General features: G+C 42.2%; 1 protein-coding gene across 1 annotated transcript in view; it reads right to left on the reverse strand.

Moving 5' to 3' along the window:
- HID1 (HID1 domain containing) overlaps window positions 1-13,759 on the reverse strand; it is a 98,931-nt gene that overhangs the window by 43,563 nt on the left and 41,609 nt on the right. The window contains exons 2-4 of the mRNA XM_089682636.1: window positions 12,932-13,081; window positions 11,287-11,457; window positions 3,857-3,973 (exon numbers count right to left, since the gene is read on the reverse strand). Of these exons, the coding sequence (XP_089538762.1) occupies window positions 3,857-3,973; window positions 11,287-11,457; window positions 12,932-13,081 (438 nt within the window). The remainder of the gene's footprint in view (window positions 1-3,856; window positions 3,974-11,286; window positions 11,458-12,931; window positions 13,082-13,759) is intronic.

A 13,759-nucleotide genomic window follows, 5' to 3' on the forward strand; every position in this document is an offset into this window, starting at 1 on the left:
ATCATAAAGAGGTGGCCAGTGTGAACGGCTGTCATTGGGTGGGTGAGTATCCAGAAAGAGTAGCTGCCCCGTAAACAGTGTTTTAGGCCCCGTTAACATTTTGGTGTTTAGGAATTACAGGCAGAACCGTCACGACTGAGTGGTAACCCAAACATGGTGCAGTTTTGCAGGGATTGACGTGCGAGAATCTCAGCAAAATGCTTGTGTAAAATCACGCCTGGCTCAGGGATAAAAATTTGTTCCCGGAGCTTCTTTGGTGTGACGAACACAAAGAAAAAAAAAAATATGCTTTGCATGCCACGAATATCCCTGCCACTAGGGGAAAAAAATGAGCCAATATCCCTGCCACCAATAAAAGAGGTCATGGTGAGTAGGGTGTCCCTGGATTTCTTTTTGAAAATCTAGCCACCTTCTCCCATAGCTGGCCATCACTTAAAGGTTAACTTCACTTTTGTAGAAAAAAAAAAAAATTAGCAAATAAATAAATAGTGTATACAGGTGAAATTCGAAAAATTAGAATATCGTGCAAAAGTTCATTTATTTCAGTAATGCAACTTAAAAGGTGAAACTAATATATGAGACAGACTCATTACATGCAAAGCAAGATAGGTCAAGCCGTGATTTGTCATAATTGTGATGATTATGGCTTACAGCTCATGAAAACCCCAAATCCACAATCTCAGAAAATTAGAATATTACACACAATCAATAAAACAAGGATTGTACATAGAACAACATCGGACCTCTGAAAAGTATAAGCATGCATATGTACTCAGTACTTGGTTTGGGCCCCTTTTGCAGCAATTACTGCCTCAATGCGGCGTGGTATGGAAGCTATCAGCCTGTGGCACTGCTGAGGTGTTATGGAAGACCAGGATGCTTAAATAGCGGCTGCATTGTTCGGTCTCATGTCTCTCATCTTTCTCTAGGCAGTGCCCCATAGATTCTCTATGGGGTTCAGTTCAGGCGAGTTTGCTGGCCAATCAAGCACAGTAATCCCACGGTCATTGAACCAGGTTTTGGTGCTTTTGGCAGTGTGGGCAGGTGCCAAGTCCTGCTGAAAATGAAGTCAGCATCCCCATAAAGCTCGTCTGTGGAAGGAAGCATGAAGTGCTCCAAAATCTCCTGGTAGACGGCTGCGTTGACCCTGGACTTAATTAAGCACTGTGGACCAACACCAGCAGATGACATGGCTCCCCAAATCAACACAGACTGTGGAATCTTCACACTGGACTTAAAGCATCTTGCAGTGTGTGCCTCTCCATTCTTCCTCCATACTCTGGGTCCTTGGTTTCCAAATGAGATGCAAAAGTTGCTCTCATCAGAAAAGAGGACTTTGGACCACTGAGCAACAGACCAGGTCTGTTTTTCTTTAGCCCAGGTAAGACACTTCTGACGTTGTTTGTTGTTCAGGAGCGACTTGACAAGAGGGATAGGACATTTGAAGCCCATGTCCAGGATCCATCTGTGTGTGGTGGCTCTTGATGCACTGACTCCAGCCTCAGTCCACTCCTTGTGCACCTTTTTCTTCCACACAACTTTCTATTAATGTGCTTTGATACAGCACTTTAGGAACATCCAACTTCTTTTGCAATTACCTTTTGAGGCTTTCCCTTCTTATGGAGGGTGTCAATGATGGTTTTCTGCACAATTGTCAGGTCAGCAGTCTTTCCCATGATTGTGATTCCTACTGAACCAGACTGAGAGACCATTTAAAGGCTCAGGAACCCTTTGCAGGTGTTATGGCTTCTCTTCTCCATCTACACCTCCTCCCTCGGCAAACTGATACACACCCACGGCTTCAACTATCACCTCTACGCTGATGACACGCAAATTTACCTCTCCACCCCTCACCTCACCCCTTCAGTCTCCGCCCGTATCACCCTCCTGCTGAACGACATATCAGACTGGATGTAGCTCCATTTCCTCAAATTGAACCTTTCCAAAACCGAGCTCCTAATCTTACCCCCAGCCCACGCCCCCCCCACCCTCTCCATCATGACCAACAACGCCACCATCAGTCCCACCCCGCAAGCCAAAGTCCTAGGTGTCACTCTAGACTCAAACCTGTCCTTCCAACCCCATGTCCAATCGTTGGCAGACTCATGCAGGCTCCACCTCCGCAACATCTCCAAAATACATATGTTCCTAGCCCCAGACACTACTAAACAACTCGTTCACACCCTCAGTATCTCATGTCTGGACTACTGCAACTCCCTTCTCACCGGCCTACCTCATCGCAGACTATCCCCGCTTCAGTCTATCCTGAACTCAGCAGCCAGACTCATCTACCTTACCATCCGCTACTCTTCTGCCACTCCCCTCTGTCATTCCCTCCACTGGCTCCCGATCGCCCAACGCATTAAATTCAAACTACTAACATTGACATACAAAGCCATTCACAACGCTGCCTCAAACTACATCACCGAAATACCCAAATACCACCCAACCAGTACTCTTCACGCCCCACAAGACTTCCTACTTTCTAGCTCCCTGGTCTCCACCTCCCACGCTCGACTGCAGGACTTCTCCAGGACTTCCCCCATCCTCTGGAACTCACTACCCCAATCTATCAGACTGTCACCTACCCTCCTCACCTTTAGGCGCACCCTGAAAATCCATCTCTTCAGGGAAGCCTACCCCACCCTCAGCTAACAGCCGATCTCCTCCAATCTTCCTACCACTCCCTCCTGTACCACTATCCCCTCCCTTCTAGATTGTAAACTCGAAAGAGCAGGGCCCTCGAACCCCTATTGTATTGTTTTGTTACTCTATTGTATCATGTGCTGTCCCCCACTATAATTTACAGCGCTGAGCAAACCTTTCTGGCGCTATATAAATACTGTATAATAATAATAATGGCTTAATTGACTGATTAGAGTGGGACACTTTGAGCCTAGAATATTGCACATTTTCACAATATTCTAATTCTCTGAGATTGTGGATTTGGGGTTTTCATGAGCTGTAAGCCATAATCATCACAATTATGACAAATCATGGCTTGAACTATCTTGCTTTGTATGTAATGAGTCTGTCTCATATATTAGTTTCACCTTTTAAGTTGCATTACTGAAATAAATGAACTTTTGCACAATATTCTAATTTTTGTAGTTTCACCTGTACAATTGCATCTTAAGTCATATTGTAATTCAATGTTATTAAAAATTACCTTTCCTTTTCAACCAGCACTGTAAATTTTCTGTAAAACGCAACCCAATATGGCAACCCAGAGACGTTCTGTACACAGATGGTGTACAGAACTCCCCCAGAAATGTCATATCCTGCTTATGTGATTGGCTTACTGATTTCCCCAGAAGTCTGCTCTAAGATACAAGTCAGATTTTGAGCATCCCCTGCAATAAAAATATCATTTTTGGTGAGATACTCTCAAGGGAAAATAATTTCTAAAAAGGGATGCAGAGCCGGAAATTCTCCTCTTTAGAGCCCTGCAGGTACGGCAGCTGATTGATAGTTATAAAACCACTCCCATACAGATTCACTCTGCAAATGGACACAAATAGCTATTTATATCATAGATCACCCAGAAGGGAATGCTTTTTTTTTTTCAACAAGTAAAAGTTAATCTTTAAATAGGACATTCTTTATTGATTCCTCATATAGTGACAGCTGGTAGCCTGCACTCATGCACATGTCAGTGCATACATACTTTGAGATAAAGTCAACAGTAGACAACCCTTGTATTTGCTGACGACAAAGCAATTAAAAACAAATCATAAAAAATGTGTACTGTACAATTGTTTTCATGGTAGATAATGGATATAAAAAAAAAAAAAAGAAGAAAAAAAAAAAAAAAAAAAAAAAGGAAGAAGGATATGCAGATTCGGAGATCTCTCACCGTTCCACTTCTTCTGTGGCTCTGTACTGTAAAATCTGGGCAGAAGAGGAGGTCTGCAATAGCCAGAAGCAGAGATTCAGCAAGAGGACGAGACCCGTCTTCATCATCCTCCTCATCCTGAAAGACAAATAAGCTCCAATAAGCTGTTGATGATGGTTGCAATGCTAGATCACAAGAAGGGTATGCTGAAAACCCAATGCCATGGGCTGTACGCTTCACATTGTTATATCATAAGGTGGACCTATTGTCGCTGTTCATTAACCACTTCAAGTCCAGACACTTTCACTCCCTTCCAGTCCAGGTCAATTTTCAGCTTTCAGTGCTATCACAATTTGAATGACAATTGCGCGGTCATGCAACACTGTACCCATATGAATTTTTTAGCATTTGTTTGAGACGGATTACAACTTTATTTTGGTGGTATTTATTCACCACTGGGATTTTTTTTTTTTTGCTATATAAATGAAAAAGTCCAAACATCTTGAATAAAAAATAAGTGTTTTTCTTATAAAAGTTTGCAAAGAAATAATGTTTCTTCATAAATCTTGGCCAAAAAGTATTCAGCTATCTTTTTAGTAAAAAAAACAAAGAAAAACAACAAAAAAAAAAACACACCTCAAAATTAGTTTATAACCAAAAATTATAATTTTTTAAAAACGGTTTACATTTTTATATTAATGTTTTTTTTAACATACTGTCACCCTAGCAGTACAGTGTCACCATGGTGACACTGTACTACTTGTGGGGGTGATGAAGATTTCTTTTTTTACACTGATTGCTTTTACACACAAAGGCTGTAAAAGCAATAATTTCTCCTTCTCTCTGGCTGCATTCTTGCAGTCATTGAGAAATACTGTGAGAGCAGTGATTGGTCACAGCTTGTCACATGGTACAAGGCTGTTGTGAATAGCCTTGTACCATGTGACCTCTGTGATCATTCACATTTCACTAGTAGTAAACAATGATGTCAGGAAGTGACATCTTGCCTACTACTATTCATGTGATCACTGATTGGCCAATCACTGATCACATGATCAGGACCTCACACAGAGGTCCCATACAGTGACCTCACTGACAGGTTCTCCACTGACAGCTGAATGTAAAAGAATTGCAGCCAATTAAAAAATAAATATTCATTTATTTATTTTTTAATTGCCTGCCATTCTTTTACATTCAGCTGTAATTTTATGGGGGCGTGGGGTCCCCCTAAAATTATAAAATAAACGGCGTGGGGTCCCCCCCTCCCATCCATACCAAGCATTTTGGGTCTGGTATGGATTTTGGGGGGGAACTCCCACGCCATTTTTTTAATTTATTTATTATGGTGCCAGTTTTTAAATGTAATTACTGCTTTTTTTTCCCCTTCACTATAGCTCAGAGATTCAACTGTCACTTACCCCCAGCTAAAAGAAAGAAAAAAAGTTTCCTTTTAGTTTATTTCCCCGTGTTAAAAAAAACAATGTTTCCTTTTAGTTTCTTAAAAGAAACAGTTTCCTTTTACTCCAGGGAAAGTGGCAGCGAATTCTGTGAGCTATAGTGAAGAAGAAAAAAAAGCCGGCAATTGCATTTAAAAATCGACATTCGTATAGACACAGTTCTACCAGATAGAATTTGAATAAATCAGCAGAATATAACTAACTCCTGGCTTCCTTGGAAAACGCAAACCCTGTGTAGTTAAGGCCGGCAGGTAAGATCTCAGTATGAATCTAACAGATCTCCCACTAACTCCCTTAGGCAGAGAAATTAATTCAGCTACTACATGTATTCATGTTCCTTTTTTTCATACACAACTTCTCAAGTTCTAACTACCTCCTCCTCCAAGACCTACTTTTTCTTATACTTCTGTGCTACTCAATGATCAAAAAACCAAGTGAGGAGTGATGCTTTGGTTCAATGTGCTTCATTGAAGGTACTTTTTTTTTTTTTATGTGCAACTCAACAGCAGCTATTAAAAGAATATCACTTAGGGGTGTATTTATAAAACCTTCACATAAAAATGTGACCAGTGAAACTTCAAGTACATTTGTCCTGTGCGAAAGAGGAACCCCTCCTCCACCCCAAAAAAAAAAACCATTACACCAATTCCTGTGCTAGTGGAGTGATTTTCATTTTATTTAAAAGTGATAAACAACATTTTTTTGGCCACTAGATGATACCAAACATTATAATTTCCTATGATCTTGGCACCATCTAGTGCCAAGTTAGGTATTTCTCTACTTTAAATCAATGAAAAACATTCAACCAGCATAGGAAACGGCCTATAACATGCATTTTGTTTGCCCCATTCATGCAGTGGGGGAGGATTTACTAAAACTGGTGAACCCAGAATCGGGTGCAGCGGTGCATAGTAACAAATCAGCTTCTAATTTCAGCTTGTTCAATGAAGCTTTTACAATAAAACCTGGAAGCTGATTGGTTACAGCTGCACCAGTTTTAGTAAATCTCACCCAGTGTATGGATGTACAAGCACCTTTCCTGAGTGAATTGCTAATGTATTAATCACTCCCCATCCTTAGGATGTACCTGTATATGCTTGGAAAAGAGTGGCGATATATGGGTCATGTCTGCAGCTGCAGCCATGATCCAGATATTTTTCTTAGAACTGGAGATTCCCTACAATGTAAAAGTGACCAGATTGGCGCAATCTGTCCGATCACTTTTAAATGCGGCAGAAAGGAGTTCCCTTCCATCGGCTGCCTTTACCAGACTCTCCCATCCCACCAGAGAGCCCTATCGATGCGACCTGTTGCATCCCCTTTGAGCAGGGGTGTCAAACTCCATTTCATCGCTGGCCGTATCAGCATTATGGTTGCCCTCAAAGGGCCGGACGTATCTGTAAGACTAGATATCCAGAGCACCCCACGCCCAATTACATCAGATGTCAAGAATTCCCACACCCTCCCTAACATCACCATGCACCCCCTTTGGGGGCAGAGCTGGAAAGCAGAAAGTGCAGGGTCTGGAGGAGGACCAGAGGAGGAGTGGAGTCAGTTACCAGAGTCTGCTGAATGCTGAGACCAGGGGAAGCAGAGATGAGGGGATGCGGCAGCTGAATTGAGAGGTGCAGGATTTGGCAGTGGAGTTCTATTCTCCTCTCTGCTGCTGACTGCTGAGACAAGGTGGAGGCAGAGACAAGGGGGTACCTGCAGGAGAGGTGCAAGGGCCACATGAAATGGCTTGGAGGGCTGGATTTGTCACTTTTAGTTTCAGTTTGTTTACAAACAGTTACTAGCTTGAAAATAGCCAATCATTGGTTTAATGAGCTACTTTGGAGTGCATAGGAGATTCCAAAGGAGATTAACAAACCCCTGAACTCTCAATCAAGAGCACCTGTCATAACCCATGCTATCAAAAAGGTACAGTGTCAAAAAAATAAACATTTAAAATAAATTTAAAGTATCCTCCCCCTTCCTCCGCTCATGCAGGTCCCATATGAATATGTAAACCATGATCACACCACATATGTGAAGAAATGCCACAAATATCAGAGTGAGAGCAATCATTCTAAACCAGAACTCCTGTGTTACTCTAGACCGGTAACCTGTAAAGGCTTTTAAAGCATCGCCTATGGATAATTTCATATACCATAGTTTGTTGCCATTCCAGGGGCGTGTGCAAATTTAAAGCGTGACATGTTTGGCATCTATTTACCTGGCGTAGCATCATCTTTTATATTTTACCCAGGGATTGGGTATTGTGTTTGTATGCACTAAACTTCATTAAAGTGTATTTTTTTCTTACTGAAAGTTTGTGTTTGATACAACACTGTGCAGCATAAAACACTGTAACAACCATTTTATTCTCCAGGGCCTCTGCTTAACCATTTCAATACCGTGCAATTTTACACCTTCCTGCCCAGGCCATTTTTCAGGTTTCAGCGCTCTCACACTTTGAATGACAATTGCGCGGTCATACAACACTGTACCCAAACTAAAATGTTATAATTTTCTTCACACAACTAGAGCTTTCTTTTGGTGGTATTTAATCACCGCCAGGGTTTTTATTTTTTGCTAAATTAACAAAAAAAGACCAAAAATTTTGAAAAAAAAAACAAAACACATTTTTCTTTGTTTCTGTTATAAAAGTTTCCAAATAAATAATTGTTCTTCATAAATTTAGGCCGAGATGTATTCTACTACATGTCTTTGGTGAAAATAACCCAAATTAGGATGTATTATTTAGTTTGTAGGAAAGACAGAGTTCACAAACTATGGTATAGATCTGAATATTGATCAATCCTGAAGTACTGACAGCCAATCTAATTTCTTGAGGTCCAAGAATGTCAGAATAGTACAGATATCCCCAAATGACCCCTTTTTGCAGAGCAGACAGTCTGACGTACTTCATAAGAGGCATGGCGAGTTTTTTGAAGTTGTATTTTTTTTGTCATAATTTTTCGGAAAATTAAAAAAATTATTTTCACTATTTTTTTTTACATACTGTCACCAGTGCAGTACAGCGTCATCATATAACTGGCATGGCGGTGAACAGGGACACTGACTGGTGACAGTATGAAAAAAAAAAATATATATTTTTTTTAATTTTTTTTTAATTTTTTTATTATTTTTAATTTTTTATTATTACATTTTTTTAAAGATTTTTTTTCATATTTTACTATGACCAAAGTAGTACAATGTTACCATAGTAACATTGTACTACTTTGGGGAAGTGATCAGTATTTTTTTTTTTTTTTTTTTTTTTTTACACAATTTGCTTATAGCAAAGAATTACTTTGCTATAAGCAAGCATTTACCTGAATGAAATCGATTCATTCAGCTTTTTTTTTTTTTTTTTTTTGTGCTTAGCTGTGATTTGGTCACAGCTAATCACATGACATGTGCATGTGATTAGCTGTGACCATTCACAGCTAGGCACTAGTATACAATGGATGGCATGAATGAAGCCATCCATTGTATACAACTGTCATGTGACCTGCTGTGATTGGTCACATGGTACCAGCAACGGGAGCCGGTACTCGGATCCGTCATCGACCGTGTCCGAGGTACACGGCCGGTGACAGATCGCGCTGCTGCGCCGCTCTGCATTAGCGCAAACTGCGCATGTGCGGGAGCACGCCAAATGGCATGCACCCGGAATGCAGGAACACTTTTGAAGCCGCCAAACGGCCATTAGCTGGGCGGCAAATGGTTAAATAATATATAATGTTTTGGGGTTCGAAGTAATTTTCTAGCAAGAAGATGCTGATTCAGACTGGAGGTAGTTAAATACATTCCTTACTGTCAGCACATTTGAATTCAGATTGCTGTGTTATAACTTATCTCATTCAGAAAATGTAAAGTAACTTGTTATCCTTCCTATGTTCATACTAGAAAAAGTGATTCCATTTGCACATCAAAATTTTATGCCAACAAAGAACTGCTGCCTGGCAAGTCTAAAGGATGCATTCACACTGCTGCATTTTGGTGCAGTATATGCATCTTTAGTGCAGCTTCTATCACAGTGCACCTTCTCCAGGGATGAATGGTAGCATGTGAAAAGTGTGTTTACACATACCTCACCGAAACTGCCCCACATGCCTCATGCAGATTGGAGTATTGTAAGGAGCAATATACAGAGTGAAGTGTATATATTGTAGGGCACAGTGTTCATAGTGGAGTGGTGTGAAGTATACAATGTACAGCATAGTTTGTAGAATGAGCATTGTGCAGTATAGTGTGCACAAAGGAGTACTTGTCCACACAAGTCCAGTACTCAGCTGCGACGAACCAACACAGAAAGATACCACTGGAGAAGGGGGAAAGGTATTAGGATATTAAGGGTAGAAAGAGTGACAGATGATGTGATATTACTCTTCTTTTCTATAAGATTAACAAGGGAATCTGTCCATCCTACCGCTTTTCGGAAAGTGGTTCCTGCCAAGACGGACTTCATCGAACTTCTGGGAGTTTGGTTTGGAGCTAAGGGCGCAGCCCTGAAGTCTTGAGTGGAGAGACTGTATAAAATGAAGCAAAAGTTTGTACTTTGGAGCCTCAGAGACCTCATTATCGAAGGAAGACACTGGTACTCCACAGCAAGATTCTCCCTGTGTTGCAGTACCTCGCCCAGGCCTTGCTGCCACAGGGCAACACCTGCAAGGCCATCACCAGGGCGGTGTTTTACTTCATCTGGTGTTCCATGATGGACAGAGTGAAGCAGAAACCCTCAAGGGCGGTAAGGGCGTGCCTGACATCACCACTCAACTGAGGGTGTTCTTTGCCTGCAACTGCATCAGCAGGACTTTGCTGAACCGCACAATGGACTCTGGTGGAAACTCCATTTCATGTTTTTTTTCCTCTTGCCCCTCTGGAGGTCAAATGGGACAGTTTCATCCCCTACAACTGAGACACTCCTTGGTATTACTTGGACACTTAAGTTTCTCAAGGAGCAGGGGCTACATGGAGTAAACCCCGACTTGTGGAAAACAAAGACTATCTACAAGCTGATTAGAGCCAAGGACATTTTGGAATCTGTTCCAGGTCTGCCTTCAGCCACTTGCAAGGTGGTCTGGAGGAATGTTTCAAAGAGACTCACCAACAGGCACAAGGATCTGGCAAGGATGGCAATCCAAGGGGAGTTGCCACTCAGGAACCTGAACAGATACAGATACAGCCCTTTTTGCATCATCCAGGAGGAAACTGCTCAACACGTTTTATGGGAGTGCTCTTTTGCTCAGGACCTGTTGAGGGCCTTGGAACCAGAACTCAAGGACACTTTGGTGTGTTGAACAGACTTTTCTGTGGGACTTTAAAATCAGGAGGATATTGATGGCGCCTGTTGGGTGCTGTGTTGTTTCAAGGGCGCTTTATGGTCCACCAGCGGGAGAGGACATCCATAGAGGACTGTCGCAGACCGGTCCACAGCCTGCTCAGAGACTATAACTTGATGGACTTCAAGGAGGGAGAGGATGTCTGAAGATTTCCCCCTTCCCTCTACTCTCCCATGAGTGTCTTTATCCTTTCAATAAAGCTTTGGGTCGGTTTCCCCTCCTTCAGCCCTCTCTCCTACTACCCCCCCCCCCAATCACACCCACAGCTTATTGGATGTTTTTTGTTAATTTGGTAACGTTTTGCATGCTACGGTGCCATGTAGGATGTGTGGGACAGGGGTCTAGCTCAGGCACTGCACATCTGACACTGCGCCGCTAGGTACTCTGGTGGAACCTTGGGGGACCACAAACAGTCTCGGGGTAATCGGCGTCATGCATGACTTGATGGTTTGGGGAACTTTTTGCTCCGCACACTACATTAGGCACTGCGTTGCAGTACAGGTATACGATTAAGTTTTTTATACTAATACTATATAAAGTATATTTTTCAACAAAAAAAAAAAAAACCAAATCTGTCCATCCTACTCTGAGAACATATCCAGATGAATTGGGGAGAAGACAGGAACTGCAATGCACCAGTATCAGTATACAAAATGTAGCTCACCTGGCTCCTCCCTGCTCCAGGCACCGAGGACCAGAAAAATCCCCTCCAGTCTGGGTCCTCGAAGATGTACGGTAGTACCCGAGTCAGCAACCGAGCACAATTCAACACCATCTGTCTTTCTTTGTCTGAGTGACACCCACTGTCGGCACCAGCCACCAGCTTTTCCACAGCCTGCAAGGCACAATTATCCGCCATGTTAAGATTGAACAATAAAGCCATGGAAAACATATTAAACGAATGAACAGATGGAAGTCTATACATCATGTAAATTAAACATGAAATTGTGAGTATAAATATCCTTGTTGCAAGCTCCAGAAAGGTCAGTCTAATCACTTAGCAATAAGTTAGTTATATTACTTAGCAATCAATGCCCTGGAACAAGCATGAAGCTAGTGAAGTATGAAAAAAAACTTAAAGTGGAACAAACGGCAACACTACAAATTTAAAGGGGAACTTTATCCAAAAAGGGGAAGTTCTGCTGTTCATCCTCTGTCATATTTGGCATATATTTTTTCTGGGTCGGGGGATAAACAGGTACCCGGTTTTGATGGGTACCCACTTTCACTCAGAGTGAAAATGCAAGCAGAAGGTCTCCTCCCTGCCCACAGTGCTCTGGAACATGCCACAGATCCCAGGTCCAAAATACTGCGGGACCACACACAAAGTGCAGCACGGCTCACGCATGCGCAGTGGGCAGCCAGATGTGAAGCCGCAAGCAGTCACTGTCGGTTACCTACAGTTAAGATGCCACCACCGGGGACCAAAAACCACTGAAAAAACCACCTCGTTGAGGACACAGCTGGAACGTAGGACAGTTGAGTGGCTGTTTATGAAAAGTCAGCAGTTACAGTTTTGGTGCTGCTGAATTTTATTTTTCACACAAGTGATTGAAGAACAGTCAGGTTATTTATCACAGAGGAGAGATGCAATGGCCTCATCTGCATTAAAAGAAGCCCACCTGCCTGCTAGCAATCTCCTGTGGCACGTACACTGTGCTGCACCCATGCAGCTCAGTTTGCATTGCCAGCATGGTCCCTGTGGCCAGGATGACTGACTCCTGATCATGTGCAAAAGTTACGTCATCCTGTGCTGCTAAACGAATATTGCTGAAGAACAACATTCAGATAAAGCTGGGAACAAAATGCTGATGATGCCAAGGGACTCCCACAGATGACGGATCATTAGGAGGTAAGTATTTTGACTAGTTCTGCTTTAAGCTGGCTATACACGGAGCAAATTCACCTGGTCCCTGATTAACTGACCAAAATGCAAACTATAGGTGCCCATGACCGTACTTTCCCGCCCAACATCCTTTGAACTAAAAATCAAAAGAACCAAGAGGAAAATTGTCAGCAGAACAGCAGCTGCATCCAATCAGATGCAGTTACTGTTCAGGTACTCTGACAGCTGTGGATGCAGCTGTCAGGATGTAATAGCTGGCATAGGGAGATTCTTCTATCCACATGTTTTAGAGTAGATTTGAAGCCCACAATCCATTATTTCAGATTAGTGACCTACTAAGTAGCAGAGCAGATGACAACCCCACACATGCTGCACCTATAAAAACCTGTCAGCAATGGCAGTTCCCATATTGATCCACAGAAATTCCCTTTAACAGCTTCCTAGGTCATCTCTATGACATCACCTTGTAACATAGTGTAGCTAGATTTGATGGGGACTCTTCACGAACAGCACGGATCTCGGCAGCTGGGATTAGAGCAAACACGTCCTGTACAGAGGTGGCAGTATCTGACCAAAATTGATCCCAGAAGGCATCATCTGTCGCTTCCACAGGCTGCAAGAATCACACGTAGAAGGAAAGGACATTATTTAGAGTAGAAATAGGACACAAATGACATTTTATAATACTCTTACAAGCTGTTAGAAAATGTTTCATAAAAAAAGTTAGTGTTCGTTCGCACCAGCAGCAGTTCGTTCGCACCACTGGTGTGCAATACAAAGGGCTATGCGATGCATTGTTATATACCTTTTTTGTTTTTAACATTATTATTATGTCATAAAAAATATTTAATTCAATTCATTATAATGCACTGTGGTGCTGTGACATGGGGTGAGGTAAGCCTGCATTTATCAATGCTGAGAGAAATAGGTAGGCTTTCATTGAGGACTTCTTTTGGAAAATGCCAGTTCCTTACCAGTCATGATGAGCCAATGGCTTCGGTGCTTTGTGAATTATGCACATAGAACAAGCATGCAGGAAGTGAAGTCAGAACGCCTGATCTGCATACTTGTTCTCGGTCAACAACCATAAAACCACTGATTCCACATGACAACCAAGAAAGTAACATTTTCAGAAGCCGAGGCCAGCAATGGCAACCTAAGTTTTTCTCTCAAAGCAGGGGTCTCAAAACTTTCTAAACAATGGGCCAGCTTATTGTCCTTCAAACATTGAGGGGCTGGACTGTGCGCTCCCGGAAGTAGAAAATGCCCCAGAGTCAGTGGAGTAAAAATA

This window comes from Staurois parvus, unplaced genomic scaffold (genome assembly GCF_062004578.1).
Source record: "Staurois parvus isolate SC_StPar_1 unplaced genomic scaffold, SC_StPar_1.0 ptg000293l, whole genome shotgun sequence".
Taxonomy (NCBI): domain Eukaryota; kingdom Metazoa; phylum Chordata; class Amphibia; order Anura; family Ranidae; genus Staurois; species Staurois parvus.